Raw genomic sequence first — 13,684 nt, 5'->3', positions numbered from 1 at the left:
TTCTGAAGGAAATCAGCCCTGAGTGCTCACTGGAAGGACAGATTTGTGAAGCTGAGGCTCCAATACTTTGGCCACCTCATGAGAAGAGAAGACTCCCTGGAAAAGACCCTGATGTTGGGAAAGATGGAGGGCACAAGGAGAAGGGGACGACAGAGGATGAGATGGTTGGACAGTGTTCTCGAAGCTACGAACATGAGTCTGACCAAACTGCGGGAGGCAGTGCAAGACAGGAGTGCCTGGTGTGGTCTGGTCCATGGGGTCACGAAGAGTCAGACACGACTAAACGACTAAACAACAACAACAACAAAATACTACATTTCTTAAGCTTTGCCTTGAGAGAGTCTTTCAACCTCTTTTGTTGGCAACCAGCATCACGCTATCCATTTTTAAGTATAGAGTAGTTGCTATGGAAGATGATAATCAGGCATCCAAACAACATGACCACTCCAACGAAGTTGATGTTGAAGAATCATTGCTTCGACACGGGTGATCTTTGCTTCTTCCAGTACACTGGCATTGGTTCGCCTGCCTTCCCAAGTGATGTGTAAAACTTTTGGGAGACACAGTTGATGGAATCTTTCAAGGAGTTGGAGATGGCGTTTGTAAGTGGTCCAGTCAGTGTAGACAATATGGAGCTGGAGAGACCCTGGATTTGACCTAATACGACACAGCTTCTGATGATATTGTTGCGTGCCACTCAAACTGAACTGTTATGATTTGGGCTGGAGAAACCTTCCCCATCACCACAAAAAAACAACAACAACACTTACACCCATAGCTGGAGCCCCAGGAAATCCTTGGATGCCCTGTTAAGGAAGCGGGAAAGTCAGGGTTAGCAGGAAAGAGTGTGTTAAGGGTGCAATTCTAGGCCACGTGTATTGGGGTGAAAGCCCGACTGAACTGAGGTGGGTGCCCTCTAAGGGAGAACACTACCTTCTGCCATTTCAGCGTTGGGAATAACTTTTGACTCCACAGGCCAGGATTGTTTTCAAGGGCCAAATTTGACAGGTCATAACGGCCCACCTGCCAATCACATGGCATCATTATGATGGCCCATGATTGACAGGGGGGTTGTCCTACCCACTTTCTCAAGCTCTCTTGCACATGGTTCCAAAGCACCTGAAAAACCAGTTGGCGAGTGGGCGCTTGGGAACTATAGCACAAGGGGTGCTGCCAAACCTGTGCTTAGTGCGGTAGCAAGCAAAGAGGTTCTTTGTCTCCGCCTGCTTAGCGTCGGGGAGGAGAAAGAAGCCTGGGAAATTGCAGGCTTTAGTTGAGCTGTGGATACCTGTTCCCTGCTGGGGACAGGTGTGTGCAACCAAACTGAGCAGAATGTAACCCCTGCTTGTCAGGTGTCAAGCGGAGGTTAAGTCCTGCTGCAGCCAAGGCAGAATTGAACCCCACCTTCCCACCCAGCAGAGATGGGGGAAATAGCTTCATGGGCCAAATTGGGCCCCCTAGCAAGCCAGGATTGGCCTGCAGTCTGAAGGTTCCCCAACCCGTGTGCCCACAGCCAGAAATGCTATGGCTTATGTCCACAATGAACACTCCAGGTGAGCATCAAACCTCAGTTCTGGCACCTCAATGCCTCTGCACCCCCATTTGCCCTCGCCACTGTGATCCAATGGTGTCTCCATGCTGTTTTCACTTACTTGGTCTCCTTTGGGCCCAACAGGACCTGGAAGACCCTAAAAAAACAAATAAGAGAAATTGAAAGTGTGTGTGTGTGTTTTGATAGAATTGTTTTATTGTGTAATTTAAGTATGTGTGTCTGTATATTTTTTCCACTTGTAAACTTTGCTGTTGTTGGAGGAGAGGGTTGCCCCAGAGTGGGGTGGGCCAAAGAGTTAAGAGTCAGGATGAAATGGGTGCATTGAATGTTCTGCTTGTATAGTGGTAGCTCGACTTACGAATGCTTTGACTTCTGACAACCCTGGAAGTCTTTTCGCCGTGTGCGCGTTCAGTCCGCACATGCGCAGAAGCGCAAAATCGTGCTTCGCACATGCGCAGAACGGGTGCTTCGACATCCGAAGACCTCGACTTACGAAGAGCGCCGCGGAACGGATCGTCTTCATAAGTCGAGGTACCACTGTATACTTTAAGAGCTGATGGCTTGTCCTTGTCTTGAAAAAAGGATGGTTCTTAATTTAGATCATATTACCTGAACTCTCCTGACAAAAGAGTCATAGAAAACTCAGAAATGGGTTGGGGAAGATCATAAAAATATCAGGCAATTGGCAGCTTCAAATGAAGAGAGGCTTACCGCAATTCCTTGAAGACCCTTCACCCCTGCCTCTCCACGCTCTCCCTGCAAAGAAGAAGACCGCAGATTCTCATTCTGTGCTACAAAAACACATACCGTACCTTTCCGTTTATAAGATGCCCCCATGTATAAGACGCCCCCTATTTTGGTGGTCTCAAATTTAAGAAAATGGGGGGGGGAGAGAAATGGCACAGAGTTGTTGAGCTTTTGGGGGGGGAGGGATTACCCGGGATTGTTGAGCTTGTTTTAGAGGGGATTGCCAAAAATCGCTAACCTGCACGCATCTCCCGCCTCCCGTCTCTCCCAGCACCGGCAGAAGCTGCCAATCACCCGCCCAACTGCTGGAGCGTCAGCCAAACAAAACCACCCATTGACGCAGCAACCAATAACACGCACAATAGCTGCTGACAGCAACCAATCAAATGTCCACCCTATGCACTACCCATGTATAAGACGACACCCACTTTTTAGCATGATTTTTAAAGAAAAAAACATAGGCTTATACACGGAAAAGTATGGTAAGCATCCAGCCCACGATGGATGCTTGTAGTCTGCATTCATCTAACACAGGCATCCCCAAACTGCGGCCCTCCAGATGTTTTGGCCTACAACTCCCATGATCCCTAGCTAGCAGGACCAGTGGTTGGGGAAGATGGGAATTGTAGTCCAAAACATCTGGAGGGCCGAAGTCTGGGGATGCCTGATCTAACAGAGAGAGGGGGTCCGAGGGGCTTCCGATGTTGTTGGACTCCAACTCCCATCATTCCTCATCATTGGTCATGCTAGCTTGCTGAGCATGATGGGAGTCACAGTCCAACGAGATCTGGAAGACCACAATTTCTGGACCCCTAAGCTAAGAAGCCATCCTCTGCCTATGGCTGGCAGTGCGATGCAGTTGCAGGGTGCGTTGGTGGAGGGTGGTGATGGTGAGAGTGGCATTTCAAGGGTCACCCAAAGCACACACATCCCAACCCACTCAGCTAATTGCACACCTGCAGTGCCAGGTGTGGGGCAGTCTGATGATGTTCGGATGCCTGATGATCGTCTTCCAAAGCAACTAGTCTATTCTGAACTTAAAAATGGAAAGTGTAATGCTGGTGGTCAACAAAAGAGGTTTAAAGACTGTCTCAAGGCAAATCTTTAAAAAAATGTAGTATAAACACTGACAACTGGGAAACACTGGCCTGCGAGCGCTCCAGTTGGAGAACAGCCTTTACCAAAGGTGTCATGGGCTTTGAAGACACTCAAACTCAGGACGCAAGGGAGAAACATGCTAAGAGGAAGGCACGCTTGGCAAATCCACACCATGATCAACTCCCTCCTGGAAACCAATGTCCCCACTATGAAAGGATGTGTGGGTCCAGAATTGGCCTCCACAGACACTTACGGACTCACTATTAAGACCGTGTTCATGGAAGGCAATCTTACTCAGCTACAAGGGATCGCCAAAGGAGAAGAAATAAGGTGGTCTGTGATAAGCAATGAGCAGCTATAGGGTCGCAACTAATATATAACCGAGCAGGATGGAGATCCTCCATCTAAGATTGGAAGGTGCTAAAGTTTGGGGGCCCCCCTCCGCCTCTCACTCTCTGTTCTACAGTACTGTTGTGGTTGTGCTACCCTAGAACCAGCTCTGGCTGAAAGCAATAGACACTTCACCTTTTCTCCTTTGACGCCATCTTGGCCTTTTTTGCCCTAGGTTGAAAAAGAAGATAGCACAAAACACCGTTGTCCATAGCAAAGTCCATTGGCACAATGAGGTTAACTTGCAAGCATCTCACTACACACTTTGCAGGAAAAGGGACTGTGGGATTTTTTCCTCCCCGAGAGGGGCAGGTGTGTGCCATGCACTCGGAACTCAGGTCTGAGTGATGGTCAGGACTCTCATTCTTGTGCTGGACAAGAACTGTTATTTAGGCCTCGCCGTTCTTTAATATATAATTTGGGGGGGAAAGTGATGTGATGGTCATCTGAACGGCTGTCCCATGGAAGATGGAGTAAGCTTGTTTTCTGCTGCTCCAGAGTGTAGGATCCAGACCAAAGGGTTCAAATGACAAAAAAGGAGATTCCAACTAAACATTGGAGGGGGGAAAATTCTGATGGGAAGGGCCATTTGACAGTAGAACGGACTCCCTTGGAAGGTGGCCGACTCTCCTTCATTGGAGGTTTTTAACCAGAAGTTAGATGGCTGGCCACTTGCTTGGAATTCTTTAGCTTCGATTCCTGCACTGCAGGGGGTTGGACTAGATGACCCATGGGGTCCCTTCCATCTATGTATTCTAACCAAGCCTTATATTGATATACGAGTTTTGGGAGGGAGTTATTGTATGGAAGAGCAATCAGTCATGGGGTCTACCACCACCAATGGTGCAGCCCAGACGCAAACCAGAATGTTGTAATCCAAAATATCTGAAACACACCAAGTTGGCAAAGGCTGCCTTGCCTTCAGCCTTTGGTTCACTTTTTCCGTTCCAAAACACCAGCCACATTGTTAGCCTGGCATTCCTACCCTCAAGCCTGTTGGTCCTTCTGCGCCTGGCATGCCTTGTTCACCCTAAGGAGAGAAAAATGAAGGTATTATCTCCAGCAAGTCATTTCTCATTGCAGAGGACTGAAGTAAATAGGTTAATATGAGGTGGATTCACACACACCCCTAGTTATTTGGAATAATAATAATAATAATAATAATAATAAATTAAAATTATTTCTTAAAGCATTCAGCCCCACCAGAGAAAGAAAGAGAGCGGATCAGAATTAACTGGGAATGTACATAGTGTGGAGAAAGTTAATAGACTTTAAGTTAAATCAGATCAAGTGGCAATTCGCAGAAAACCTGATTGCTGTTTGTTCCAATTCAGCACTAGAGATGGGGAAGGGGAAAGTTGGGGGAGGGGGAATGGAGCTGTGGATTAACCTTTAAATTGACTCACATAGTGTCCATACAACACAGTTCAAGAAAACAAAATATTACAATCAACAACTGCAGACTAAAAGCTCTCTAGTCAGATAGAAAAATACCCTCTCCCCACCCCCCTGCCCAAACACACGACTCCTGCCTGGAACCCTGGAAAGTTGCTGCCAGCCAGTGTAGTGCAATATTGAGCCGGGTGGACCAGTGATCTGACTCATTCTAAAGCAGCATCCTACGTTCAGGGCAAATCCAGCATCTTGAATTGAGCCCAGAAATGAATCGGTGCCCAGGGCATAAATTTGACCACCTGGCTCCCGTTAGCAATCTGGCCACTGAATTCTACCCCAGCTACAGTTTCTGAACTATCTTCAAGGGCAGCACAATGTATAGGACATTGCAGCCATCTAGAGATCAGATTATAAAAGCAATTAACCAGGAGGCTCCCTTACAAAAAATGAAGTTGCTACTGCTTCCTGATCTCAGCCACATTCAGACAGATTTGACAAAGCATCATTCAAAACCCACCTTCTGCCCTTGGGATCCGGGAAGGCCTGTCGCCCCCTGAAAAAGAAACAGAGATGGGAGTGTGGGAGATTTGGCAGCCAAATCCAACAATGAATATTCTTGCTACTTAGTAATTTTAGGGGTGTACAACCATAGAACTATATTGCTGATAGGCAGAGACTCAGACCATAGAAATGTGATTGGTAGAGGGGGCTCTGTGTGATGTCGTTTCCCCTCCTCTTTTGATCAGGGAGAATCAATAAGTATTTCCTGTTCCCTCTCCCTCTCTCTTCCATTGACCAGCCATGGGGAAAGACATGCCCTTTACTTGCTCCAGCTCAGACAAATGCCTGAGACTGTTTCTACTGTAAATATAAGCATTTTGCCTGCATAGTTTTTACTGCTACTGTAGCTGAGAACCAATGCAAGACTATGAGTAAGTAAATCATATTTTAAACTTACTTTACAGTCTGTTGTCTGATTCTTTGTTAAGTGGGGTAAGAAAAGTGGGAGCCAGATTCCTTTGTAGTGGGACTTGTTCAAAAGAAGGCTTTGCAGCCTAATTTGATGCTTAAATTTGCTGCTAAGGAGGGGAATTTAAACTCTGTTCGACTCACCAACGTGGGTGTCTGGGAGGGGTAATTTTCAATTCATATATCCTCTCCTACCTATTAAAACCCATCACACAAAGAGTTCAGCCTAGGTGTTGCAAAACAGACACCTTTCAGCATTCCATGAGTTGCCTTGGACCTCTTTGTTTTGCAGCCCTGAGCGAGAAATTTGTTCCAGAGATGAAACCCACCTTGTCTCCTTCTGCTCCCTTTAAACCAGGGGTCCCTGGAAGGCCAAGTCCTACCTCGCCCTGAAAAAGAAGCAGGGAAGCACGTTCAGAGCATTGGAAGTGTGTGGCAGTTTGCATCGAGATCTACCTAATTTGCACTTCCTGAAACAGTATGTGATAGTTCTGCAAAGCTTGGGCTTCCTCAAGCCTGCTGATCCATCCTTCTTAGGCTTGGGTGCTACAGTTTTGGCTGCATAAGCAAGAGCACTCACTGCATGAGCTGTTAAGTATAATTGTTTAATTGACATTGAAATGGAGAATGCTTGCACGTGTATTGCTAATATTAGGGATTTTCCCTGGAAGCATACTAAGAGCTTCCTGAGGTCTGAGTTAATGATTAACTGGGAATATTCTCTGCTCTAACATGCGAGTGTTTAACCTTAGACCACATGATTAAGGTAAAGGTAAAGGTAAAGGGACCCCTGACCATTAGGTCCAGTCGTGACCAACTCTGGGGTTGCGCGCTCATCTCGCATTATTGGCCGAGGGAGCCATTATTGGCCGAGGGAGGTCATGTGGCCAGCATGACAAAGCCGCTTCTGGCAGCACATGGAAACGCCGTTTACCTTCCCGCTGTAGCGGTTCCTATTTATCTACTTGCATTTTGACGTGCTTTCGAACTGCTAGGTTGGCAGGAGCTGGGACCAAGCAACGGGAGCTCACCCTGTCACAGGGATTCGAACCGCCAACCTTCTGATCAGCAAGCCCTAGGCTCAGTGGTTTAACCACAGCGCCACCTGGGTCCCTGTTTAACCTTAGACCACATGATTAAGGTATTCAATTACAAATCACCACCTTGAAAGGGAGTTTTGTCCTGTTTTGAAGAAAGTTCCGCAAGCAAGGTTTTTAACAACACTTATGGGTCTGGACAGTGTTTTGTTCCAAAAGGAGTCCATTTTTATGCATCCAGTTGCTTCAAGCTATGTAATATTAACATCTGCAATAAGAACACCAGAAACAGAGGAGGAATAGAACAGGAGACATCCTTCAGAAAGCAGTAAATCTTTGGGGAAGGATCGTAACTCAGTTGCAGAGCATTTGCTCTGCTTGCAGAAGGCCCAAGCTTCAATCCTCAGCATTGCCAGGCAGGGCTGGGAGAGAGACCCCAGTCTAAAACCCTCGACAGCTGCTGCCAGTCAGTGTAGGCAGTATTGAGCTAGATGGACCAATGGCCTGGCTCAGTATAAGGCAACTTGCTATGCTCATAAGAACACAGGAATAGCCTGTTGGATCAGTCTGACGGCCTGTCTAGTCCAGCATCCTGTTCTCGCAGTAGCCAACCAGACGCCTGTGCAAAACCAGCAAGCAGGATTCGAATACAAGAGCCCTCTCCCCTCCTGTGGTATTAGGAAGCAGAGCAGAGCCATCATGGCTCGTAGCCATCAACAGGCCTCTCCATGAATTTGTCACATCCTCTTCTGAAACCATCCTTGCTGTCAGAGGTTGTTGCGACTACTCTAGAGTAACGACTCTCCACATGCTTGTCTTTTAACAGTCTTTATTGGTGCACTCTATTTACAGTGTAACGGGTGTTGGAAACATGTCTTCCGATGCAGAATCCGGCACTGGCCCCCTGCGCGACTTCTCCCAACATAAGAGTCGCGGGACAGTGAATCTCCTCCCCTTTCTTCTCCTCCGTAATTCCGGAACCAGGGGAAAAGGTCTACGCTCCGTGCTTTCCCTTTTCCCCCTTTCCCCTCCTCTCTCTCTTCCCGCCCGTGGAGCAGGGGCTCTCCCATGCTGCTAGAGACCTGGCACTCTCTCTCCGTTTCCTGACTAGCCTCTTCAGAGCCCGCGCTTCCCTCGCTGCTTGGGGAGGAGCTACTTCTGATGAGAGGGGGAGGTTCTCTGTACTCTCTTCCCCTTACACTTGCCAATTGAGGGACTCTTTAATCTGTTCTAAATCTCCCAACATCCAGCTCCATTGGATGTTCTGCAAATTCTAGCGTTACGACAGAGGGAGAAAAAGTGTTCCTATCAGTTTACGCCTGTGTCCAACATGGGTAGGCGGATCCCAGCAGATCTTCCCAGGAAGGTCGTTCCACAGCTTTTCACGCTAATGAAAGCAGTACCTTTTCACCTTTTGGTCCAGAAGCTCCAGGAGTACCATCGAGTCCAATCGGGCCAGGTAAGCCAGCCTTCCCCTGTAAATTAAAAACGAAAAACAAAACAAAATAGATTAGGAAAGACGGAAAGGTTTCCACACCTGTTGTACCTGCGCACCAGGCCAAACTCAGAAGCAAACGATTGTCTCTTCCCACCTTGCCAGTATTGGTGGGAGTTGCAGTCCAAGAATCTCAGGAAGGCACAGGCTCCCCACCTGTGGCTCGGACCAGGTGAGCAAGAAAAAGGTGCCAGGTGGTTTGCTGTAGATTGGTAAGGCGTTCTCACCGCTCCAACAGCAGCAGAAACAACAAATCCTGCCCTCAGGTTAAGTTGCTAGAATGCCAGATCTAGTTCAGTCTTGTCAGGGGACCTCCGTCCAGGGAGCCTCCCCACATCCTGATGACCAGCACTTCGCCCAGTGAGAGCAGCAGCAGCGGGTCAGATGGGGGGGAATGAGGAAGTGAGTCAGGGCTCGGCGATCTGGGAGAGCCTTTGCAACGACCTGACCAACAGGCGAAGGGGAACATGCAGCCCCTTCCGGCGCCCGAATTAAGGCGTGCCACCAAACGTAAGGTCAGGAGGGGGCGTTTTGGGGTGCCCAAACTCTTATGCTGGTCACGCAACAGGAAACGTCCACTCCCGGATTCTGCCAGTGACTGAGAGCTCATGTTTTTGCTATCTCTGCACTGTAAATATTATGCATGATAAAACTGCTAAAGACAGAGTGGACTTGGGCGTCTTTACTCAAGAGTAGCCACAACAGCACCGTTACAAGTATCATATTTGGAACCACAGAATTGGAGAGCTGGAAGGGAGACTAGGGGTCTTAACATAACATACTTTTATTACGGTCAAAGACAAGCTCAAAAAGCACAACTGGGATAGCTTTCACAAGAATAAAAAATACATTTAAAAGGTTGTACAACAACGGCTTAAAGATTAAAATCTGAGATAAATGCATATACAAATTTTAGTCCTAAAATTTGGGCTACCATACAAATTGGCCCTGCCACCATGGAGGCCTACTTCGACTGTTTTCCTAGTGAACTCATTTGTTTCAGGGGGTGGTCTGCGCCTGCAAATGTGCATGCAGAATCTGGCAACCATCCAGAGAGAATTGAGTTTAGACTTATCCGAAAGGTTAGCAAGCCTCTCCAGCTGAGGGTCAATAGTATCTCTGCGTATCTCATCATAAAAGGGACATCTGAAAAATAAATGCTCAATGCTTCCTATTTCCCCTAATGGGCAGGCGCAAAGTCTCTGAGCATACGGGACTTTTCCAAATGATCCTTCCAAATCTGGCGAGGGCAAGGCGCAGCTTCTGGCTAGAGTAAATGCCCTTCTTGGGTCAAGTCCCTGCAAAGCAGGAATCAGGACCAAAGCTTTCACACAACACAAAAACCTCATCTGGGAAGCTAACCATGTTTAATGCTCGTTTTCATGTTGTTAGAATCTGGGGGGAGGGTGTTGCAGCCCCCTCAACCTGGAAAATTGCAGGTGACGAAATTTGGGGCATTCGGTTCTTTCTTGCTGTTTTCGGGGGGCGAGGCAAAAGCAAACATGATCTCACCTAAGAGATCTACAGCAAACCTTTTTAGAACTAAAATATCCACCTGATGAAGTTAAACAACAGATCAACAGAGCCAGACTGATACCTAGAGAGAACCTGCTGCAAGACAGACCCCAAAAAGAAAATAACAGAACAACACTAGTTATCACATACAGCTCCCAAGTTAAAACAGTACAACGCATCAGAGATCTACAACCTCTCCTGGACAATGACAGCTCTCTTTCTCAAGCTCTGGGAGGAAGACCTTTCATTGCCTACAGACAGCCACCCAATCTTAAACAACTCCTCACCCACAATAATACAACCACCAGACTTAACATGGACACTGGTACCAGAGCCTGCAATAAACCCAGATGCCAACTTTGCTGCCACATACACCCGGACAACATCATTACTGGCCCAAACAACATCCAACATACCATCTCAGGACTATTTAATTGCTCATCTTCTAACATTGTGTATGCCATCAAATGCCAACAGTGCCCTTCAGCTCTCTATATTGGACAAACAGGCCAAACCCTACGCCAAAGGATAAATGGACATAAATCTGACATCAGGAACCACAAGACAGAGAAACCAGTAGGAGAACACTTCAATCTCCCAGGACATTCTATACAAGATCTCAAAGCAGCTGTTTTATTACAGAAAAAATTCAAAAACAGACTGGAAAGAGAAGTTGCTGAATTGCAACTCATTAGCAAGCTTAAAACCATGGAGCCACCTGGAATGAACAAAGACATGGGATTCTTATCTCATTATACATGATCAAGCTTTCCTTAGCACCTCAGCCCTTGCTCCCCCGCAAGACCAATTGCAGTCATTAACAGTCGTTAACAGTCATCAACAGGTTTACCACTCCTATCAGCCCATCACCCATTCCCATCACCCCCACCCTCTGAATATACACAAGGGTCTAGTTGCTTCTATTTCAGTGTATCTGACGAAGTGTGCATGCACACGAAAGCTCATACCAAAATAAAAACTTAGTTGGTCTTTAAGGTGCTACTGAAGGAATTTTTTTATTATGTACCGAAAGAGTGAGGAAAGAGCAGCCTTGTTGTTTGTGCCACACCAGGCCCGCTGGCGCAAATGAAATTTAGCACAACTTGCCTGTATAGCGGTAAAAAACAAACAAACCTGTGGTTCCAACACACGACAGGTACTGCAATGTGAAAGGAACATTTGAAAACAGGGCAGAAGCGCTGGCACTACCACCCAGAAAACTATCGCAAAATTCCTATCGTCTGGATGCACTCACCGTTTCTCCAGCTTCTCCTTTCTCTCCCTTGACGCCGCTCTTCCCTCGAGGTCCCTGTGGGGGACAAAGAACCATTTTGTTGCCTCCGTTGCATGGCGGGTCTCTCTGAGCTGAGGATTGCTCGAGGGTACCATAGCGCTGATTTATAGAATCATGGCTTAAGAAGGAAAGAAGAGCCTGGGTGCCAGGTCGGACCAAGGGAGGCCCATCTGGTCCAGCACCCTGTTCTCAAAGGGCGTCAAGCAAATGCCCCAGTGCGGAGTGTGCTTTTGCGCTCATTTCCTGCTTGTGGGATTCCCGTTTGGTTGGCCACGGTGGGTAAAACAACCCGGGACTTACCCTGACCCCAGGGTCTCCTGGCTCACCCTGGAACAGAGAGAAAGGAGGTGGTTATATTATATTATTATTATTATCATTTTATTTTATATATATACCGCCCTATACCCGGGGGTCTCAGGGCGGTTCACAAAATAAATTCAAGCTATAAAACCTCAAAATACCTAATAAAATAAAAAGCAACCACCCAATAGCTGCCCACCACCACCACCAACACACACACAAAAAAACAACACATTTTAAAAGGGCATAGGATGTAAACCAGATCAGCCAAAGGCCTGGTTAAAAAGGAACATTTTTGCCTGCCCCCAAAGGTGTATAATGAAGGCACCAGGTGAACTTCCTTGGGGAGAGCATTCCACAGATGGGGAGCCACTGCAGAGAAGGCCCCGTTCTCGTGTTGCCACCCTCCTGGCCTCTCGAGGAGGAGGCCCACGAAGGAGGGCCTCCGATGATGATATCAGGGTCCGGGTAGGTTCATATGGAAAGAGGCGGTCCTTGAGGTATTGCGGTCCTGAGCCATTTATGGGGTGCTAAAGGCGTTCTTTAAATCATTCTGGCCCCTTAACGCTTCTTCCACCCTCATAAGACTTTCAAGTTTTCTGCTCTTCAAAGCTTCCAGGAACATACTTGTGCCCTCCTCAAAGGAGGAGGAGGACCCCGTTCCTGCCTCCATTTCTACTGCACATAGAAGAGCCCTCCTTGTACCTTATCTGGAATTGTTGTTTTTTTAATTACTGTAACCACCAGCCCTAAGATTCCTCCTTAACCAGTTCTTTACCAGTGTTGTGGTCAGGTCACACTCCTGAGTACATAACTCAGGCCTCACCGATAATCAGTTTAACAAAAAATCAGTGACAATTGCCACCAAGCTATGGTTTTTCCCCAACCCACTGAATCCTACTGTTCACAAATTTAGACAGCATCCGAGACCAGCATTCCCCTTGCCTGCTTGCAAGCCCATACACACCTTGACTGACAATCCAGGTGGTCCCTGCGGTCCGGGGAGTCCGGGCAAACCTGGTGGTCCTGCCACTCCGGGAACTCCTGGCTGCCCCTTGTAACCCTGAAATGGTTTAACCCAAACATTTGAACAACTGTCATGGATGCAGAGAAGTGGGGGTGGGGGTAACAGCTGGGGAACCCCCAAGCGAAGAAGGCTCAGAACCTGGGAATTGTTGGGACAGCAATGGGTGGTCAGAAGGAGAAGGGGGAGCAGACTGGGAGGAGGTGGTGTTGGAAACTGAAGAGGCAACAGGGTTTAGGGAGTGGGCAGAGTCTGTGCCAGAGAGCAGTTCAGACTCCAAGGCAGAAGTGGAGGCTGGAGGGAAGGGGGGGCAAGAGGCACAGTGGAGGCAGGCTGCTGAAAAAGCCAGGGGGTTTCCCCCTCCTGCTGTGACCAGTTCCCTTCCTCCCTGGTCTCCCAGGATCAGAGGAGGTATGAAGAGGGCAAGGCAGAGACAGTGAAGTGTCAGATTGCTTGGGAAGGACCCAGGAGAGGATGAGGATGAGGATGAGGAAGAGGAAGAGGAGGAAGAGGAAGAGGAGGAGGAGGATGAGTTTGGATTTGATATCCCGCTTTATCACTACCCGAAGGGATCTCAAAACGGCTAACAATCTCCTTTCCCCTCCTCCCCCACAACAGACACTCTGCGAGGTGAGTGAGGCTGAGAGACTTCAGAGAAGTGTGACTAGCCCAAGGTCACCCAGCAGCTGCATGTGGAGGAGCAGAGACGCGAACCCGGTTCCCCAGATTACGAGTCTACCGCTCTTAACCACTACACCACACTGGCTCTCTTAGGCGACTGCGGGAAGGCCTCGCTGGGGCAAGATCTATTGGGAAGAGTTGCTGTGCTCACTGGGCACCTGGCCTCCTGAGCAGTTTGTTCAGCAAC

The 13,684-nt window shown here is 47.9% G+C and overlaps 1 protein-coding gene across 1 annotated transcript in view; it reads right to left on the bottom strand.

Annotated features, from left to right (window-relative positions):
* LOC118091532 (collagen alpha-1(VII) chain-like) overlaps positions 1 to 13,684 on the bottom strand; it is a 179,852-nt gene that overhangs the window by 93,095 nt on the left and 73,073 nt on the right. Inside the window, exons 29-39 of the mRNA XM_060279757.1 lie at positions 12,760 to 12,855; positions 11,793 to 11,819; positions 11,454 to 11,507; positions 8,592 to 8,663; positions 6,481 to 6,540; positions 5,700 to 5,735; positions 4,773 to 4,817; positions 3,923 to 3,958; positions 2,264 to 2,308; positions 1,653 to 1,688; positions 771 to 806 (exon numbers count right to left, since the gene is read on the bottom strand). Of these exons, the coding sequence (XP_060135740.1) occupies positions 771 to 806; positions 1,653 to 1,688; positions 2,264 to 2,308; positions 3,923 to 3,958; positions 4,773 to 4,817; positions 5,700 to 5,735; positions 6,481 to 6,540; positions 8,592 to 8,663; positions 11,454 to 11,507; positions 11,793 to 11,819; positions 12,760 to 12,855 (543 nt within the window). The remainder of the gene's footprint in view (positions 1 to 770; positions 807 to 1,652; positions 1,689 to 2,263; positions 2,309 to 3,922; positions 3,959 to 4,772; positions 4,818 to 5,699; positions 5,736 to 6,480; positions 6,541 to 8,591; positions 8,664 to 11,453; positions 11,508 to 11,792; positions 11,820 to 12,759; positions 12,856 to 13,684) is intronic.

This window comes from Zootoca vivipara, chromosome 10 (assembly GCF_963506605.1).
Source record: "Zootoca vivipara chromosome 10, rZooViv1.1, whole genome shotgun sequence".
NCBI lineage: Eukaryota > Metazoa > Chordata > Lepidosauria > Squamata > Lacertidae > Zootoca > Zootoca vivipara.
The sequence above is the reverse complement of the archived record's forward strand: the minus strand, read 5'-3'. Positions and strand labels throughout refer to the sequence as shown.